Source organism: Azolla caroliniana, unplaced genomic scaffold, assembly GCF_043228905.1.
Source record: "Azolla caroliniana isolate FFs.n. ecotype wild unplaced genomic scaffold, voAzoCaro1.0.p SCAF_4, whole genome shotgun sequence".
Lineage (NCBI taxonomy): Eukaryota > Viridiplantae > Streptophyta > Polypodiopsida > Salviniales > Salviniaceae > Azolla > Azolla caroliniana.
In genome coordinates, this window is record NW_028230439.1 from 1,015,475 (window position 1) to 1,033,817 (window position 18,343).

General features: G+C 37.7%; 1 protein-coding gene across 1 annotated transcript; it reads left to right on the forward strand.

Moving 5' to 3' along the window:
• Nucleotides 1–1,264: 1,264 nt before the first annotated feature.
• Nucleotides 1,265–18,130, forward strand: ATMIN7 (HOPM interactor 7). The gene is made up of 33 exons (XM_087318783.1): nt 1,265–1,551; nt 4,794–4,866; nt 6,371–6,590; nt 6,692–6,813; nt 6,920–6,978; nt 7,088–7,145; nt 8,492–8,579; nt 8,665–8,907; nt 9,246–9,304; nt 9,406–9,475; nt 9,553–9,621; nt 9,706–9,828; nt 10,540–10,593; nt 10,687–10,775; nt 10,890–10,986; nt 11,095–11,193; nt 11,313–11,537; nt 11,713–11,823; nt 11,934–12,118; nt 12,203–12,829; nt 12,922–13,339; nt 13,412–13,651; nt 13,729–13,852; nt 13,963–14,111; nt 15,174–15,533; nt 15,615–15,781; nt 15,860–16,131; nt 16,217–16,353; nt 16,438–16,557; nt 16,758–16,894; nt 16,963–17,281; nt 17,431–17,526; nt 17,766–18,130. The coding sequence occupies exons 1-33, from the start codon at nt 1,440–1,442 to the stop codon at nt 17,826–17,828; spliced, it is 5,385 nt and encodes a 1,794-aa protein (XP_087174909.1). The 5' UTR covers nt 1,265–1,439; the 3' UTR covers nt 17,829–18,130.
• Nucleotides 18,131–18,343: the final 213 nt, after the last annotated feature.

The window sequence follows — 18,343 nt, forward strand, 5'->3', positions numbered from 1 at the left end:
AAGAAGGCATGATCTACAACAACATACCTTAACCAATCCACGCCCTAGAAGTTAGTGAGATGCATCAATGGGTGTTTTAAGTGGTTTGAAGGAAGCAAGTCATGGATTCCTCGTAGTTTTCATGACATTTTCATCATTTTCTGTTGATGATGGTATTGTGGATTGTCGAGCAATATAATAAGAGATTAATGAAAATAATGGATCAAGGGTGCTTTTAACCACATCAACCACCCTTCAGTGAAGGACATAAGACAACCATAAAATACCTTTAACAGCCCATACCACTGAATATTACCTTATGTGTGTACCACCAGTTGTTCACACAAGTCATAATGTTATAGGGGTAACCTTACAAACCAATTCTATCGCTAAATTTACTCGGTGAATGGTAGGATAGTTGGAAAACTAGTTACCCTAAGAATTGGGAAAAATCCATGATGACCTATGACATATGGGAACACATGGTGGCATGCGAGCCTAAGGTGTTGGCTACAAAGGGAACTAGCCACCCCTTTCATTACGACATATTGAGACGATGTTGAGACTCTTTTTGTAAGGCTAAGCTCTTTTTTCGGATTTCTTACCACCAAGGTAGAATTTGGTGGTATGAGACATCGAAGACATTTTATGTTTGTCTTGCATCCTTCAATTGAGGGTGGTCGATGTGGTTAAACACCCTTTATCGATTTTAATCCTTAAACTCTTATTCTTGTTCTCATAATCATTGGTTAGACCGAATTGTACAAGATACCACTCAAGAGAAAGGTCATCATGGGTTTGTTCAAAGTCCTAGGATAATTAGTTTCCCAATGATCCTACCCCTAAACCAATTGACATTAGATTTATAATTGGTCCGCAATATTGCATGATGCATCTATAACAAATGGTGATTATGGTAGTACATGCTTTCTGAATGTTATTGGCCAACCAACACTGATGATTTCTAAGGATCATTGGGTTGCGGGTTAAGTTTGAGGCTCTATGGGATCATGCCAAACAAAAACCATCAATCGACAGAGGATATTTGGTGTTGGGGTTAACATAAAAGCCAAGCCATCTATTTATGTATGTTCTCGAGAGAAGGGCAAGGAAAAAGGGAAGGTTAACACTAAATGTAGGGGAGAAGGGGGATTTTGTGAAGAGAAATGGTGGAGGGGTAGATTGGGAATTTCGTGAAAAGGGAAGGGTATGGTGAAAGAAATAAAAATACAGTCTGAAACAAAATTCCTCAGTTTCTTCGCTTCTTCCTGCACTAGGGCTCCTGCAACACACGAGGAGCTGCTGATCTTCTCTGCATCGTACACACATCGTACACACACACACACAGAGCGAGCGAGCGAGATAGGGAACTCGTGGCACATACGTTCTCGCAGGGATACCTGTAGAAAAGCAGATCCTTTGATCAGATCTGTGGCCTCTCGAGGAGGTTCTCCGGAGCCATGGCGGAAGCTTCTGGCTCGTTTGTTACACGTTCCTTCGAGCGTATGTTGAAGGATTCCTCCTCTGGGAAGAAATACGCCAGCCTCCAAAAGGCCTTGAAAGCCTACCTAGGTATTGCGCTTCCTTGAATCCTTCCGTTTTTTCAAATTCCATTTCTTTTGAGTACAGAAAATTAAAAATTTGGGATCTGATCTCGAGGTTTTCATTCGAAATTTGCATTTCTATTCTCCCACTTATTGGTTTCCATTTTACCGAGTCCAGAAACCTAAATCTTTCAGATCGGACCTTGAAACTGTCTGCACAATATGTAGTCCAAGCTCCATTCCTCTGAGTTTATGAGACAAATCTTTTAGGATCTGATCTTAGACTTGCATCCAAATCTTTCCACATTTTAGTTTCTATTTCATGAATTTATAAATCTAAATCATTAGAATCCAATAGTAAACCTTCCATGTGTAATCTGTGTTCCTATTATGTTGAGTTTTAAGGAGCTAAATCTTCCATTTTATCAAATTTATTGAGCTATATGTTTAGGATCTGATCTTGACTTTTGTATTTAGATGCTTCAGTATTCTGGTTCTCATTCTGTGGAGTGTATAGAGCTAAATCCTTACGATCCAAAGTGTTCACGTTTCCTCGAGTTATCAAGCTAATCATAGGATCTGATCTTGACATTTGCAGTCAAATCAATTCCACATTTTGGGTTCAAGTTCATAGAGCGAAGACTTTAGAATCCAGTCTGAAATTACAAACAATTTGTTCCACATTTTGGTTTCCATTTCATTGAATTCTAGAAAGCAAATTCTATTGATTCCCCTCCCCCTTCCTGGGATATTCTATCGAAATGTTTTTTTCACAAAGTCTTCTTCAGCTGATATATATACGCTGAAAACTGCACAGCTATCACAATTAAGTCCAAAAGTTTAGATTCACAACCAAACTCTGTTTCCTTCCCTGTTATGTTGTAGAAAAGACTTTGCATGAAGTCCTTCTCACTGTTATCCAACGTCAAGACTTCATATATGACAATAGCATCTCCTCCTAAGATATAAGATGAATTATAGAAAGAATAGTGTTTCCCCCTTTTTTTTCTGTATTACAGGCATTCACAGCTTGCTTTCATACATATGATTAATAGCTGTACCCATTAACTATTGAGTGTCAACCTGATGTGGCAAACTTGCTGAATCCCGTCAGCAATTGTCTCTAGCGTTCTTTGCTGGGAATTCCTCCTGAAAGGCCTGAGGAGCTCACAATTGATTTAGTTCCTGAGTGTTGTCCTCGTAACAGATCACCTTATAGGATTAATACAGTTCAACAGAATGAGATTATGGGTCAGACCAATGAGGTTTTAGAGGATGATCCAGCGCAGTCATCGTATTTTTGTTTTTGGCATATATTTACCGCTTATTTTGCTTTAAACAATAATACAATAAAAAACGGATTTCTGATCCTAAGAATTGACGATATTCTTGATCGGTTAGGAGAGGCAATATTTAACAGGATAGTTGCTACACCAGATTCAGATCAGGTCTGACGATGTACATAAGATTGTGTGTTTGAACGTTCTCTGATCTCCATGCATTTCTTGTGTTACCTTTCAGACTTGCAAATGATCCAATGTGTAGCATCTTTCGTCTACATTGGGCCGGTTGAGCACATATTTGGTTGCAATACTCCTCAATGAAAAACGCACACAAGAAGGCTGAAAGGTCTAGAAAACCACCAGAAACATTTTAAAACGGCTAAATAAGCAAGTGCTGTGAATGTGTTTTGGGATTATACTCTACTTGTGATTGCAGTTTCCTTTGTAAGCCAACAGGTTTCTTCCAACTATAGCAGGTGTAATGCTACCCTATCTTGATGTCCATATGATGGAGCACACAGATAGTGCTTGTAGGCATGTGCTCTCAGTGAAAGTAGGTCATCCTCGTTTGGAGGTGCTATATGGGGTTATATTGGCCTCCCATTTTCCTTGTTCCATGCTTTCCAAGTAAGCTATCCCCATCCTTAATTGTGGCTCTACGATAGAGACTTTTCATATATTCATGAGGGGCAAAATCATAATTTAACATTGCCTCTACTCTTTAGGAAAATTGTAATCTGAGTTCGGCTCGCCCAACTCAAAATATATCCCATGGATTAAGTCTTCCCAGTGTTTAACATATCTTGGCAAACGTCTTGCAATGTGTGAAGGTACCACTGCAGTCCCTCTAGTGAATCCAATATTATAGCACATGTCCTTCGTGTAGCAAATTGGGGCATCCTGAATCAATTCATTTATTCTGCTTCAGAACATGGATCCCACTGCATCAATGCATCGAACAAAATGTCGACAGTTTGTTTTCATCCAGTCATGTTAGCAATTCTTTTGACAAATTCTCATTGTGCTTCAATCCCCAACCTTGAACCCCCAGTTTCAACAAGTTTGCATGAGGGTCTTGTGGCATTGGGTAAAGGCCTTTCAGGAGTACTACATTTGGACCATATGCTTTTTCACTGTCTTGGGATGAGATCGTCCATACAGTTGTCGTGATTAAGGTGAACAAGGAATGTTAAAGACTTACAGCATTAATGATCATCACACCTTATTCACAGTCACAGGGACTGTTGTGCAATGGCAATCCACTGTGCCAGCAAACATAATGACAAACCCAGGAATGTTACTTCATCTGCACAAGATAGAATAACGTAGAACAGTCTTTTGGTAACAAAGTGTTTGGATTCTCCATAATTATTGCTAACTCTTTATCTGTCAGCATTTCCAAAATGTAACATCCCAATAAAAAATGTATTAATTTACTTTTTTTTTCAATAATATAGTTGTATTCCTTATCAACATTACCTCCACAATTCTGGGTATAGTCCTTGTCATTTTTTATGCGAACGATCCAAATTAGCTACCTAGGAGAAGTGACAATGTAAATAGAAAGAATGGGGTGGTAAAACTTCCAACATAAACTACGTTGGCACAAATGCTGAAGCCTTAGTGAATATCTATCTAATCAATGTGTACCAGCATGGAATGGAAAACGTCAACCAATTGATATAGGTGTACTAACACTTTCAGAGCTTCTGAATTCAAAAGAAAATAGAGAAATGGCCTGCCTGCCTTTTGATTGGGATAAAGTCCTGAATTGTGGATATTAGATGGTTAATTGGTCTTCAATGCATGGAATACATGTACAGTGTGATGGCTTTTGTTTTGAAGTTGTCTTGTAAACAGTTTTGTATCTACCAGAGTACAATAAATGAAGCCATTAATAAAATGTTGATGTTCTAAATCTGCATGGTTCTTGATATTTTCATGCTTGAATGAATAATGAATTATACATTTATTATCTTTCTTGCAGAGAGGTCAAAGAACCTTGGACTTCCTTCATCTCCTTCAGCATCTGCTGATGCGAACGAAAAAAGCAGCGAACTGTAAGAAATTCTCCAGTACTATAATAGGTCATAAACAACAATGCGTACCTGTGTGGTTGGTACTTACTCCATGCTTGCTTTTATGATGATTTCTGCATCGCTGCTGCTTAAATCATGTACCGATTATTTGATACAATGGTATATGCACAGCTGCTACAACATGTATTTCATGGTTGCTGATTATGCTTAGTGTTCTGGTAATGTCGAGATTATTTTATTAAATTGATATTGTAAGACTATTAGCTGAAGGGGTTTCTAGAGGTTTGGCAGTGTTTTCTGCAACTTATAACTTGGGTGGGAAAGTTTATCAATACGAACTAATACCCGTCTGTGGTTATGCAATGATGATAAACAATGCAGTAGGATTCTCAGGTATGGATCTCCCAGAAAGTAAAATCTGTTCAAAGGAGGAACTTAAATATTCTGAATCAACATAATTTTTGTTGATAAAATGATCTAGCTACTTTTTATAGTATTGGTGAGATTAATATATGCGTTGTGTGAGTGAGTACTTTGAAGATACAGTAGTGCATGGGGGCTGGAACTATAACTACATGGCTTCATCGCTATCCAGTTGCATAGCTCCATCATATTTGAGAGGAACTACATGGAAACAAATCACCAATACTATTGGAAAAAAGCATCAGATAATCATGCATTTGTGTCTCTATAACTTTGTTATGATTCATGAGTGATCATCAACATTGTGAATGGGTTGTCATTACAGAGCAGCTGGTGCATTGCCTGGGACATGGTGGCATTTTAGTACGTCTATTTGATGTTCTAAAAATGGAAATAGTTTTGTTGCTGCTTGGTGTCAAAGCAGGACAATCTCTAATATGCATTTTAGTGATTGTTTGTCTCGGTGTGACATCATATCTATGTGTATAAACAAAACAGTGGGAGCTGGATAATATAGGATTGTACGTTTATGGTTAGAGGAAGTTGGAATAAACAAGATAAGCATAACTGTCAACTGATGCCAACTGGAAGAACATTTAATAATTTGCAAACACCATGGAGTAAAGATATGTTGAAAATGCCAGGTTAAGTTTAATGTGCATGGATTCTGGACTGCTTATTTGGGCATGAATCTGGTGCATAGAAGCATCTTATATCAGTATACATATGGTGGTGGATGGTGAATATACACATGAAAGTTTTCATTGAAGACATTTTCAGCATATCTGGTTGAACTTTGTTATGCTGGCTTTGACTTTCAAATGTTTTAAAACATAACACACATTTGAGTGCAGAGATATAACTGTGTATTTCTACATAGATATAGGAGCTCTTAGTCTACTTTTATGAAATTTTATCAGACCTCATAACTTCTTTCACTGTAGAACTGAAGTGCTCATGTATGGCTTCTAACATGTGTGGATTTGCTTGATACATTAGCCAGATTTAGAACTATTTCGTAGGCCCAACTAGTAGTCCAAATCTACTTGGCCATTAGGACCTATTAGTCCCATTGTGCTTACTGATGCTTCTGGATGTGCAGTTCATCAGAACTGGGGAAAGAAAATGAATCAACACCAAGTAGTCCTGTGTCCTCTTCAACCACAAGCACAACAGATACAAGTGTTTTAGCTGCTGCAACACTTGCCACAGCCGGTCATATATTAGAGGGATCTGAAGCTGATCTTGTTTTGCTTCCATTACGCCTTGCCTTCGAGACGAAGCAACCAAAACTTGTGGATTCAGCACTTGACTGTTTACATGTAATATTAAGTCATTGATTTACCACTTCAATTTGATCTGATGCTGGTTTATATTGTTTAACATGCTGTACTATTCTTTAAATGCGTGTTTCTGAATACAGAAATTGATTGCGTATGAGCATCTAGAGGGAGATGCTGGCATAGCTGGTCATAATAATAGCTCTATGGTTACTGATATGTTCAACATGGTGTGTGCTGCGGCTGACAACAATGCCTCCGATAGGTGAGTACATCTTGCGGGCAGCATATTGAAAGTTTTCTTTGTTCCCTTGCATGATGAGCTTGCGGCCTCAGATTATATGACTAATTAATCTGCAATTTATTTTCAGTACTGTTTTGCAGGTTTTAAAAGTTTCATTGATGGCTGTTGCCTCAACAAAATTTAGAGGTGAATTTCTTTGCATGATCACAAAACTGTATGCAATAATTTTGCCATTGATAAATATTGAGGGGCCTTCTTTTTTTCTCTCTTCTTTTCTTGTTTGGTCTACATGCAGTTCATGGTGAATGCATCTTAAGTGCCATTCGGACTTGTTACCACATTGTACTAACAAGGTATGCAATAATTGCTCGTAGTTAGGGAACCTTCTAGGAATCACTCGTTAAAATATCTTTAGGACGATGTGGAGTCAAATTCTACTCCTGGATTATTAGAACAAGACTTCAAGCACATATGTTTGGGCAGCTTCATATCTATTGGAGGAAAGAGTTTACACTATTATCTTTGAAGTTTCGGGGTTGCAAAATGGTAGTGAAATGAATCAGGGTCCATGTATGATGTCTAGTTGCAATATTGTCACAATCTTTTGTCCCATGCTTTTGCGTCCATATTTGGAACTGTCACGCTACTCATTGAATCTACTATGTTTTTTGGATATTCATGGATACTGGTTGGCCAAGGTGGGAAGTTTTAATGATTTTTGTGGCTTAGAGCTAGTCGGTCATGCCAAGTGACAAATGATGTTTTGATATGCTTTGGTTTTAGTCAGTTACATACACCCATCCTAGAGCAATCACCTCAATGGACCTTCCTGTTTCAAGGAGCATGCGAAGTTAAATCTCTTGGAGAGCAGTCCTTCCGTTATCCATCTCGGTATCCTGTAAAATCTTGGTACATTTTAAAATCTGGGCATCCTTGAAAATCACCCTTTGATACCCTGATTCACAATGTTCAAATTGATGGATTTCTCTTTCAATGTCTTTATGTATCTCCGCTATATTTTGGATTGGACTGAAGCTTTGTGTGAGAAAGAGGTAGTGCTAGTTCTCCCTTGCTCATAAAATACAGTATGATGGCAAAGATAACGTTCTTCTGATGGACTCTGATGAGCTGCCCAGCTCTGTATAAGAGGGCGCTTCCTCGTGTCTCTTGGTTGGAGCCTTAAGATCACAGATGAGTGATCCTTATTTGAGTTCATTGGTTGTTTTGAAATATACGGCGTTTGCTCTAGGTGCAATCATGCACTCACTTTCTTGACACCAATCTTGCCCTACTATGCATTTCTCTTGGAGGACTTCTGGAGTGTCACTCGTGTGTACCTTAAATCTTCTTGCTATAATTTTTTACTTCGTAAGTGAGAATTCCTATGAAAAAGAGCTCTGTATCATTGAAACCCTTTAGCTTGTCAATGCATTCCAAGAGTTCAGGGAATTCCCAAGTCAACCCATGTGCAAAAGGGAGTGTTGGGATGCTACTTCTAGTGTCACTCACAGCTGTTGTGCTTGCATTGTTGATTGAGCATGGTGAAATTCCTACTTCTAAGCTACCTGATGTGTAGTATATGGATCACACCAGCTCTAATTGCCTTAGGAAATTACGAAAAGCGATAATTATTTTAAAAGAAATAGAAATATAATAATCGACTTACTCTTGAAACTGCTATTATGTTTTCGATCACTAGCAAGAACCCCATCAATCAAGCAACAGCGAAAGCTACCCTGACACAGATGATTAGCATTGTTTTCAAGCGAATGGAAGTTGAGTCCCAGGTAATGCATTTTTGAATACTTGACCTAGGAAACTCTGTTTTTAAACTTGTAGACTTACCTTTCTTTGTTGAACTTTAATGCACAGGAGCAAGTGAAAATTTCAGGTGATGATGTGGGAATTTCTGCATCAGTTGCTGATGAAAAGATGATTGCTTCAGATGAAGCACTTTCTGATGGAGTACAAGCATCAGTTGCCAATGAAATAGTGATAGTTTCAGATGTAGCAGTTCCTGATGAACCAACTACAACAGAAGCATCAATAGATTCAGAAACAGCTCCTGTATCGGTGGAGGAGCTTCAACATCTTGCTGGTGATTCTGATATTAAGGCATGCAGCTGTGAACTGTACTTGCATTTTATTCACTTTGTTAATCTAGACATGAATGCCAATCTACAAGATTTAGAAGAATATCAAACAATCTGACTGCATGGTTGTGCTAATATATGTTTATCTATTCCTTGTATTTCTCTATCCCCAATTTTCTTTCTACAGATTGTAATGTATCCATTTGTTATGGAAACAAATGCTTGTAAATACCCTCTATATTACCTTTTATTAACTACATCCCATCTTATTTGAAGTTGTAGATGTGTATGATATTGTAGGACATCCATCATATATGTTGATGTTCTTAGAATGAGTCTTAATATTGTAGTATGAATCAGGGTTTGGAAGCTGCTTTGGTGAAAGCTGTACATCCGGAAGGTGGAAGGAAAATGCCAGAGTAAGCTTTTAAATCTCTGCCCTATTGGCTGCTTAATTAGAAATGAGATTAGGTTAACAGGAATTTAGGACTTTGGGGGCCTAATTTTTATTGGTTTACAGGGGCCTTGATCTTGACAACATGACGGTGGCCCAACGAGATGCGTTGACAGTCTTTCGAACACTTTGCAAGGTGATCATCTTTTATTTCCTGTTTTTCTTATATTTGGAGTCATGTTTTTTATTCACTTCGGCATGTAAAATTAGCAGATGTCCATGAAGGAGGAAAAGGATGATTTGGTCACATGGACAAGGATACTATCCCTAGAATTGCTGCAGGTAGTATATCTAGTTCATAAGTATTTGGCTATATTGCGGAAGTAGCTGGCAGCTAACCTACAATGAGGAATGCATTGTTTTCAGGGTCTTTTAGAGAGTGTAAGCCACTCATTTACAATAGACTTCCGTTTTATAGACTCAGTGAAGGCTTATCTCTGCTATGCATTGCTCAGAGCATGTGTTTCCCCTGTTGCTGCTATTTTTCAGGTCAGTTCACCCACTGTCAATATGATTGCTTCCATCTCCCAGGAACAAATTGTATTTGCTTGAAATTATAAATCGTACCTCAATCTTTAGTATTGATAATCAAAGCAACTGCTAATTGAGCTTGCTATCGTATTTGATGGATTTGACGTTGTGTTGATAATTGATTTGATTAAATAACATACAAATAGACTAATTCTGGCAATCGATGATGATGTTATCAGTTGGCATGCTTTGGCTCTCCAACATTTGAGATAAAAACAGTCTGGTGCTAAGTCTATTGCTTTTTGTCTTTGGCATTAGTTGTCTAGTTACTTTTAACTTTAAACTGATGATATTGAGGACTGGCTTTGTGCGCAATCGTATTGGTTTTAACTTCAAGCGTGAGGTTTACAGAGTATTTTATTTACATGAGAGAAAATTGAAGTGTAGCGTTTACAGTCTTTTGATTGCCATAATTTAGGATATCTGCAAGGAGCTCGAGTCTGGTGATAGAGAAACTGTAGCTTTGTTCATGGCTGAGAGGAATTGGGTTCTCATAGTGTCCAACCCATTTCATGCATGAAGGATTTGATTAGTCTTGCTTCATGAAATAGAGTTCTATTCAATTTGAACTATGCAAGACCCTCAAATCTAATCCTAAACACAAGTTTTTTTATCTAAGTAATATTGTTTTTGCTACTTCTAGATTTTTAACATTATCCTTAATTTCAGTTATCTACGAACATATTCAGCGTGCTGATCCTGAGATTCAGAGAAAGTCTGAAGGTATTATTTTGGATAGTTAATAACGATAATATTTGTTTTATGTCCATTTTATTATTTTGCAAGTGATATTGACTTCTATGAGTCTTATTGCAGGCTGAGATTGGAGTTTTTTTTCCTCTAATTGTTCTACGTTCCTTGGACAGTTATGAAAGCCCCCTTCACAATCGTACTGCTGTGCTGAGGTACATATTGATTATTTATTTATTTTGTACATGTGATGTTTAATGCTAAGGAAGCAGAATATCATATCATTATTTTCCATTTTTCTAAGCTCTGCTGATGCAAATATAAATTAGGATGTTGGAGGGTGTTGGTAAAGATTCACAAATGTTAGCAGATCTATTTGTAAATTATGATTGCGATCTTGAATCTACCAACTTATTTGAACGTATGGTGAGCTTCATGTGTCTTATTTTTTGTATATTATTGAAATCTTGTGTCAGATAGATTTGATTTAAATGTCCATGCTCTATTTTTGCTTTTGAAATAATTCATCTACAGGTCAGAGCACTTTCAAGAATGGCTCAAGGTTCACCAAATGCTGATCCAAATAATATCTCTCTGACACAAAATTCTATCGTGAAGGGTTCATCCTTGCAGGTATGATTATAGGTAGTAAGATTCAATTACTCGAGTCCTCCCATTACTTGAGTGCTATTATTACCAATCATGGACCATGGGTTCTTCACTGAATTACTACTATAACTTTTGCATGGCAGTGCCTTGTTAGTATTCTGGAATCTCTTGTACAATGGACTAAAACTCATCAATATTCAAGGGAAACAATGATGAACTCTGGGTCCCCTGCTGATAAAACATTCAAGGATAGCAATCTTGTAGAAGATGCTTCAGATGGATCTCCTACAGAAGAACCAGGACTACTAGCTGATAATTTTGAAAAACTTAAAGCTCATAAGTCAACTTTAGAAGCAGCTATAGCAGAGGTTTGTGAATGATATCCAAAAAGAAAGTTGTCATTTTTCTTTCCATCACTCAAGTCTACTGGATAGAATGAAGCATGCTGCTAATGTACATTCCCGTTTTTGTTATGTAAATTGTCTGTATTGCGTTGAAATACGATTCCATTCATAGATTATTCTGATTTCTTCCACTTTACAGTTCAACAGAAAGCCTGACAAAGGCATTGGGTTCCTCATTGACAATAAATTGGCAGAAAACACACCAAAATCAATTGCAAACTTTTTATTGAAAACGCCAGGACTTAGTAAGGTGTGAAATATAGTACCTTGGGATATCCGCTGTTCTTATCAGCCTGCTATGCATTTGTTCTCATTCGATGATTTGTCCTTCCATTCTTGTATGTTATTTTGATTGGATAGAGCACAATGGGGGAGTATCTCGGTCAGCATGAAGAGTTTCCTCTATCAGTAATGCATGCTTATGTTGATGCCATGAATTTCAAAGGTATGAAGTTTGATGCTGCCATAAGAGATTTTCTTAAAGGTTTTCGGTTGCCAGGCGAGGCTCAAAAGATTGATCGTATAATGGAAAAGTTCGCTGAACGGTAATAACTTTGTCTAATAGGTTGTTTTATGCCTAAAATATTCTTCCTTTCATGTGGCTAAATCTTTTTTTCATGGTCAATCAGGTATTGCTGTGATAATCCTGGACTTTTTGAAAGTGCAGATGCTGCATATGTGCTTGCCTATGCAGTTATTATGCTCAATACTGATGCTCATAATCCTATGGTTTGGCCAAAGATGACAAAGGCAGATTTTCTGCGAATTAATTCAGGAACTGAATATGAAAATGGTGCCCCAAAAGAAATGCTAGAGGAAATTTATGATTCTATTGTCAAGGATGAAATAAAGATGAAGGACGATATCACTACATCAGGGAAAGGCACATGGCCAAAAGTTGATACAGAAGATAGATTTCGTCTTCTCAGCATACTAAACCTAGGACTTCCTAGCCGTAAAGATTCTACAGATTCTAAGAAAGAACGTGAAGACATTATAAAGCAAACACAGATGCTTTTCAAAAAGGGAGTTGTCAAAAGGGGAGTTTTTTATAAAGCTAAGGAAATGGAACTTGTGAGACCAATGCTAGATGCTATGGGTTGGCCACTTCTTGTGGCTTTCTCTATTATAATGGAAGACACTGACAACATATCTCTAGTCCACTTATGTATGAAAGGATTTCGAGCTGGAATTCACTTGACAAAGGTTCTTGGCATGGACACTATGCGCTATGCTTTCTTGACCTCTTTAGTTAGGTTGGTTGTACTTTTTATATCTACTCTACTCTACTCGGTCTTTCCTCAAGTGGGGAGTGTAGTTTATATTTTTCTATGGCTAAACATTCCAGGTTTACATTCCTTCATGCTCCGAAACAAATGAAGAACAAAAATGCAGAGGCACTTCGAAGCTTACTTGCTTTGAGCGATGCAGAGCCAGATGCTTTAAAAGATACGTGGAATGCAGTTTTAGAGTGTGTTTCGAGATTGGAATACATAACATCATCACCTGCAATTCTCAACACTGTGATGGTAGGATCAAACCAAATATCTAAGGATGCCTTAGCACACTTACTCACTGAGTTAGCAGGGAAGCCATTGGAACAAATCTTTGTAAATAGTGTAAAGCTTCCTAGCGATGAGATTGTTGAGTTCTTTACTGCTCTCTGTGGAGTATCTGCTGAAGAGTTGAGGCAGACACCTGCACGGCATTTTAGTTTGCAGAAGCTTGTCGAAGTCAGCTTCTATAATATGGCGCGCATTAGAATGGTGAGTTCTATTTATGATATAATTACTAAATTGAGGTGATGTATGAAATATTTATAATACTTGGTTCTCCAGGTGTGGGCAAGAATATGGATAGTGCTCTCTCAGCAGTTTGTTTCTGCAGGCAGCCACCAGGATGAAAAAATCGCTATGTATGCCATAGATTCACTGAGACAACTAGGCATAAAGTATCTGGAACGTGCTGAGCTAGCAAATTTTACATTTCAGAATGATATTTTGAAACCTTTTGTAATCCTCATTCGAAACAGTAAAAGTTCAACTGTTCGTTCTTTAATTGTAGACTGTATTGTTCAGGTAAATGTGGAGTACTTTGTTTCTGCTAATAGTTGTTGCAGCTGATTGTTTTAATCAAAAGCTCTGGTGTGTTCCAGATGATCAAGTCAAAGGTGGGAAGCATTAAATCTGGCTGGCGTAGTGTATTCATGGTCTTCAAGGCTGCAGCTTCTGATGACACAGATTCCATTTCGGAGATTGCATTCGAAAATATGGAGCAAGGTTAAAGCTGCACAGTTTTATATAAAGAATTATCATGTTCATGATGACTTGTTACTAATGGATTTGAATAATAGTTTACTCTTGTTGAGTCTCCTTTCTATGATTCGCAGTTGTTTTGGAACATTTTGATCAGATAGTGGGGGACTGCTTTATGGATTGTGTCCATTGTCTTATTGCATTTGCACATAACAAGAGCTGTCCTAGAATAAGCTTGAAAGCAGTGGCCCTTCTTCGGATTTGTGAAGATCGTCTTGCAGAGGTATTAGTTCATTCATTATTGTTTATTATCTATACAAGCCCAATCACATTTCTTGTAAGTTACTATCAAAGTTCAATGCTATACACGATTTCATCAATTTCCTATGCTTAAAACAATTGTCTACATGAGTTGAATCTGGAATGAAAGTAAATAGTTAATATTGGGAAAAACTACCCTTGTAATTGGCAAGTCTATCAAAGAGGTTGTTTGATGGATTATACAATTCATGAAGGTGTCAAATAAGAGCAACCAAGAGTGAGCGATGATGTTTCCATTACTCCTGAATGGTTCTTATTTGGCCTCTCTTTCAGAGGGAATACCTCCTCCTTGAACATTCATGGGGAGTTGTGTGTAGAAGTGGGTATTTAAGGTACTGTCGGCAAATATAATATGGAACGCTAACAAAAAAAAATCATAGGCAATAGTATGCAATGGTCGCCCATGATCAAAAAACATTTGGCCTTACTGGAACCATATCAGGCACATTAATTAACAAAGCTTTCTTTAATTTAGGTGATAATGATGTGAATCCACATCTAATGACCTCCTAGGACATGGGTATATAAACCATCAATGATAATGTGTAGGTAACTGCGTCGGTGGATCAGAATTTGGTCCCATAATATGCCTTGAAGGTATTTAGTGAAGGAAATATGACTTATGGGTCAGTCTTCAATGATGGGTCGTACACTATATATGTGTCACAGGAGGTGGGGGCCCTGGGGATGTAGAGGGTTAGCAGTTTGGCATCTACTTTGTCATAGCTAATACATCTTCGTGTGACATAGATGGAAGACTCCAAGCAGCCTTTAGCCTAGATTTCTCATGGAATCTGTCGTATGTCCTCAAAGAGGCACTAAATCTACCGTTAATGTTGAAAAAGAAAGGATTTGGAAGAATAAGTATTCCAAGTTGAGAAGGAAAGCTTTCAATCATTTTTTGAATGTTGTAGAGTGTCTTTCATTCTTTGGGATATCCCAATCAAGCTGTATTCTGTGATGATGATGATGGCATGCATTTCTGTACTTATAGCCATTAACTGTCTATTGCTACTATCAACAGGGTCTTATTCCTGGTGGAGCTCCGAAGCCAGTCCAGATTGACTCTGCAGAAGGTCTGGATGTTGCAGAACATTACTGGTTCCCCATGCTTGTTGGCCTTTCAGAGCTAACTGCAGATCCTCGGACTGAAGTTAGAAATTGTGCACTAGAGGTTTTGTTTGACCTTTTGCAAGAGAGGGGGCATAAGTTTTCGTCTGCGTTTTGGCAAAATGTGTTCCAGGATGTACTCTTTCCAATATTTGACTCAGTTAGGACTGTTGAAAATGATGCACAGAAATCAGCATTGGCTGATGTCTGGTTACGTGAAACCTGTATTCATTCTCTTCAGCTGCTTTGCAATCTCTTCAGTACTTTCTACAAGGTAAAGTATGGCTAAAAGTTTTTAATTTCTTAGGAGTGGTTGTAGGTTTCTCAGCAACTAGTTGTACTGCTTGATTTCCAGGATGTTTCCTTCCTGCTGCCATCCTTGTTGAGCTTGTTGCTTGATTGTGCAACGAGGCCTGATCAGACAGTAGCTCATATTTCTATTAATGCACTTACACATCTTATAGAAGTAGGAGGTCACCAATTTGATAAGAAAGATTGGGCTACTATACTCGATTGCTTAAGGTAAATATGGGAATCTTTTCAAGATGCATTAGGTTTAGTACTTATATAAAAACTTTACAAGGTACTATGTGATTGCAGAGATGCTTGCTATACTACTCAACCTGTGGAGCTTCTTAGTTCAAACAATACAAATTACAGCCATGGCTACTCCAGAAAGAGTGCAAGAGAGATTCAAATGCCATCAGATTCGTCTAGTGTTCAGGGAAGTAACGAGGCAGAGAACCTCAATAAGCTTGAGAACTCACTGCATTCCGATGTGACAAATGATATACATGCAAATGGAAACGCCACAACTCATGCAAAGGATTTGGATGCTGATATCCATGACATACAGACAGGCAATGAGGAAGGTATACAGACATACTAGTGATGCAAGAGAGATTCTTCAATTTGGCTTTTAGCTTATCGGTTTGTTAATTTATTTGTGGTGCATAGTTCTCAAGGATTCCAATGGAGGGTTTTTTCGAGCTCAAACCTTTGGAAAGACGCTTATGGACACATTGCTGATGAAAAATCTTACCTTTAAAGGAAAGGGTCAGGTTAATGGTAGTCCAATACCATCCTCTGAGCAGGTATTCTATGGAGTCTACAGTGGCCTGAGATAATTTAGGGTGATTGGTGTATTTTGAAAACTAAGATGTTTAGCTACTATCCAGAACGATGATCTTGGAAGTCAGGATCTGCCGTTGATTGAAGAGGCTTCTCTTTTCCCAACTAGTGTAAGGAGCAAATGCATGACGCAACTCTTGTTCTTGGGTGCTGTTGACAGTCTTCAGGTACGATCTTTTGCAAACTCCGATTGACCAATTCATTATAATGTTCCCATATGGAATATTTATTTCCAGTACTTTGATGTAGTATTTCCATTTCTGGTGCCAGCTGTTTTACTATTATGTCACTTTTTGTGACAGGCTTTGTATAGTATTTCTGTAAACAAACCCATCTTTGGTGTACGTGGTTTTTCTTTCATGTGCAGAAGAAGCATTGGACACACTTGCATCCAAGTCATAAAGTTCTCATTATGGATGTTGTTTTGTCTATGGTCGACTTTGCTGCCTCATATAACAGCTACAAAAATCTGCAACTGCACATTCAGCAATTTTCTGTGGACAGGTACCGTTTATGATTGTGGCAAATATATGTTTAATAGCAAAACAAATTAATATGTACTATGGTTTCAGGCCCCCACCCAATTTACTGAGGCAGGAAATAGAAGGAACAAGGATTTACTTGACAATCTTGAACAGAACAATCACAGAATATGAACCTTCATCTAATCAGACTACAGTTGAGGAGAAACTTGGTGAGGAGCAAGCCAATGGTTATGCTAGTGTTTCAAGATCAGAAGAGAGTCAACTTAGAGAAACTGCAGAACAAAGGTTAGTTTCTTTCTGTATGCATACCCTTAAGGAAGCAGCCACATCACAGGCCAGTGTTGGGGAAGCCCTTGGAACAGACTTGTTTTTTGCTGCTACATTACGATCCCCTGTTGTTGTCAAGGTAATATTTAGAAAACTTGTAAATGTAAAGTTTTGTGCTATCATTTACTGAACGGCATATTTCTTGATTAGTATTATTAAAGCATCGATATTCTTATATATTTAATTGGTTTAAAGTATTTCTCATGACAAACGTGTTACAAATTCCAGGTTTTGAATGGGATGTCTAAAATTGAAGCAAAAGTATTCAGTAAACATCTTGGAGAATTTTATCCTTATTTCACAAAGCTTATTTGCAGCGAACAGGTAGTGAAGAGTTTATCTCTATGTATCTGTTTAAAAAACAGTTTCAGTGTTTACTATGCATATGAAGATGCTACGTATATGATGTTATGATGTATATGGGTGTAGAAGTATGTATCTTATGATGTTATTCATGCATGTATTTTACATGTATGGATGTGTGTATGTATTTGTGTATGCATGTGCATATGTATGTATGTATTTATGATTATGCATGAGAGATAGTGCAATTTTGGTGACAGGTGGAGGTTCGTAGAGCACTCAGTGAACTTTTTAAACTGCAGCTTATTTCTAATCTCCCATAGTGTCATGTTCTGCTGATGCCCGATTTTGATAACCTTTTGAAGGGAATAAGAATCAGCCAAATCTGTGAGCGAGCTTTCAATATGAAGATTTTGTTCATTCTTTTGGGCCAGTTATATTAGGATTGGCTCTTGTATGGCTACGATAGGGATGAATGTAGAAGTTCAACAGCAAAAGAGACTCTAATGGGATATGAGGATTTGGACAGATTCCTTGTATGAAACAACATATAATAGAAATCACTTCTGTTTGATGCATCTCTTAAAGGAATGATGTAATAAAGGTGGAAATGTACTTTTATTTTGATACATGTGACTCACACCGTGGAATTCTTATGGTTTTTCATTTGATCTCTGAGCAAGTACTAGAGGCACCTCTGGTTTGTGAGTGTAAATAGAGGTTCGTGCAGCCCTTCAATGTTATGATATGCCTACAATAGCAATGGTAAAATATGTACTGATGCGTTATCTCAAATTAAAATACATACTTTTTGTAGTGATTTTTTATAGTAAGTCAT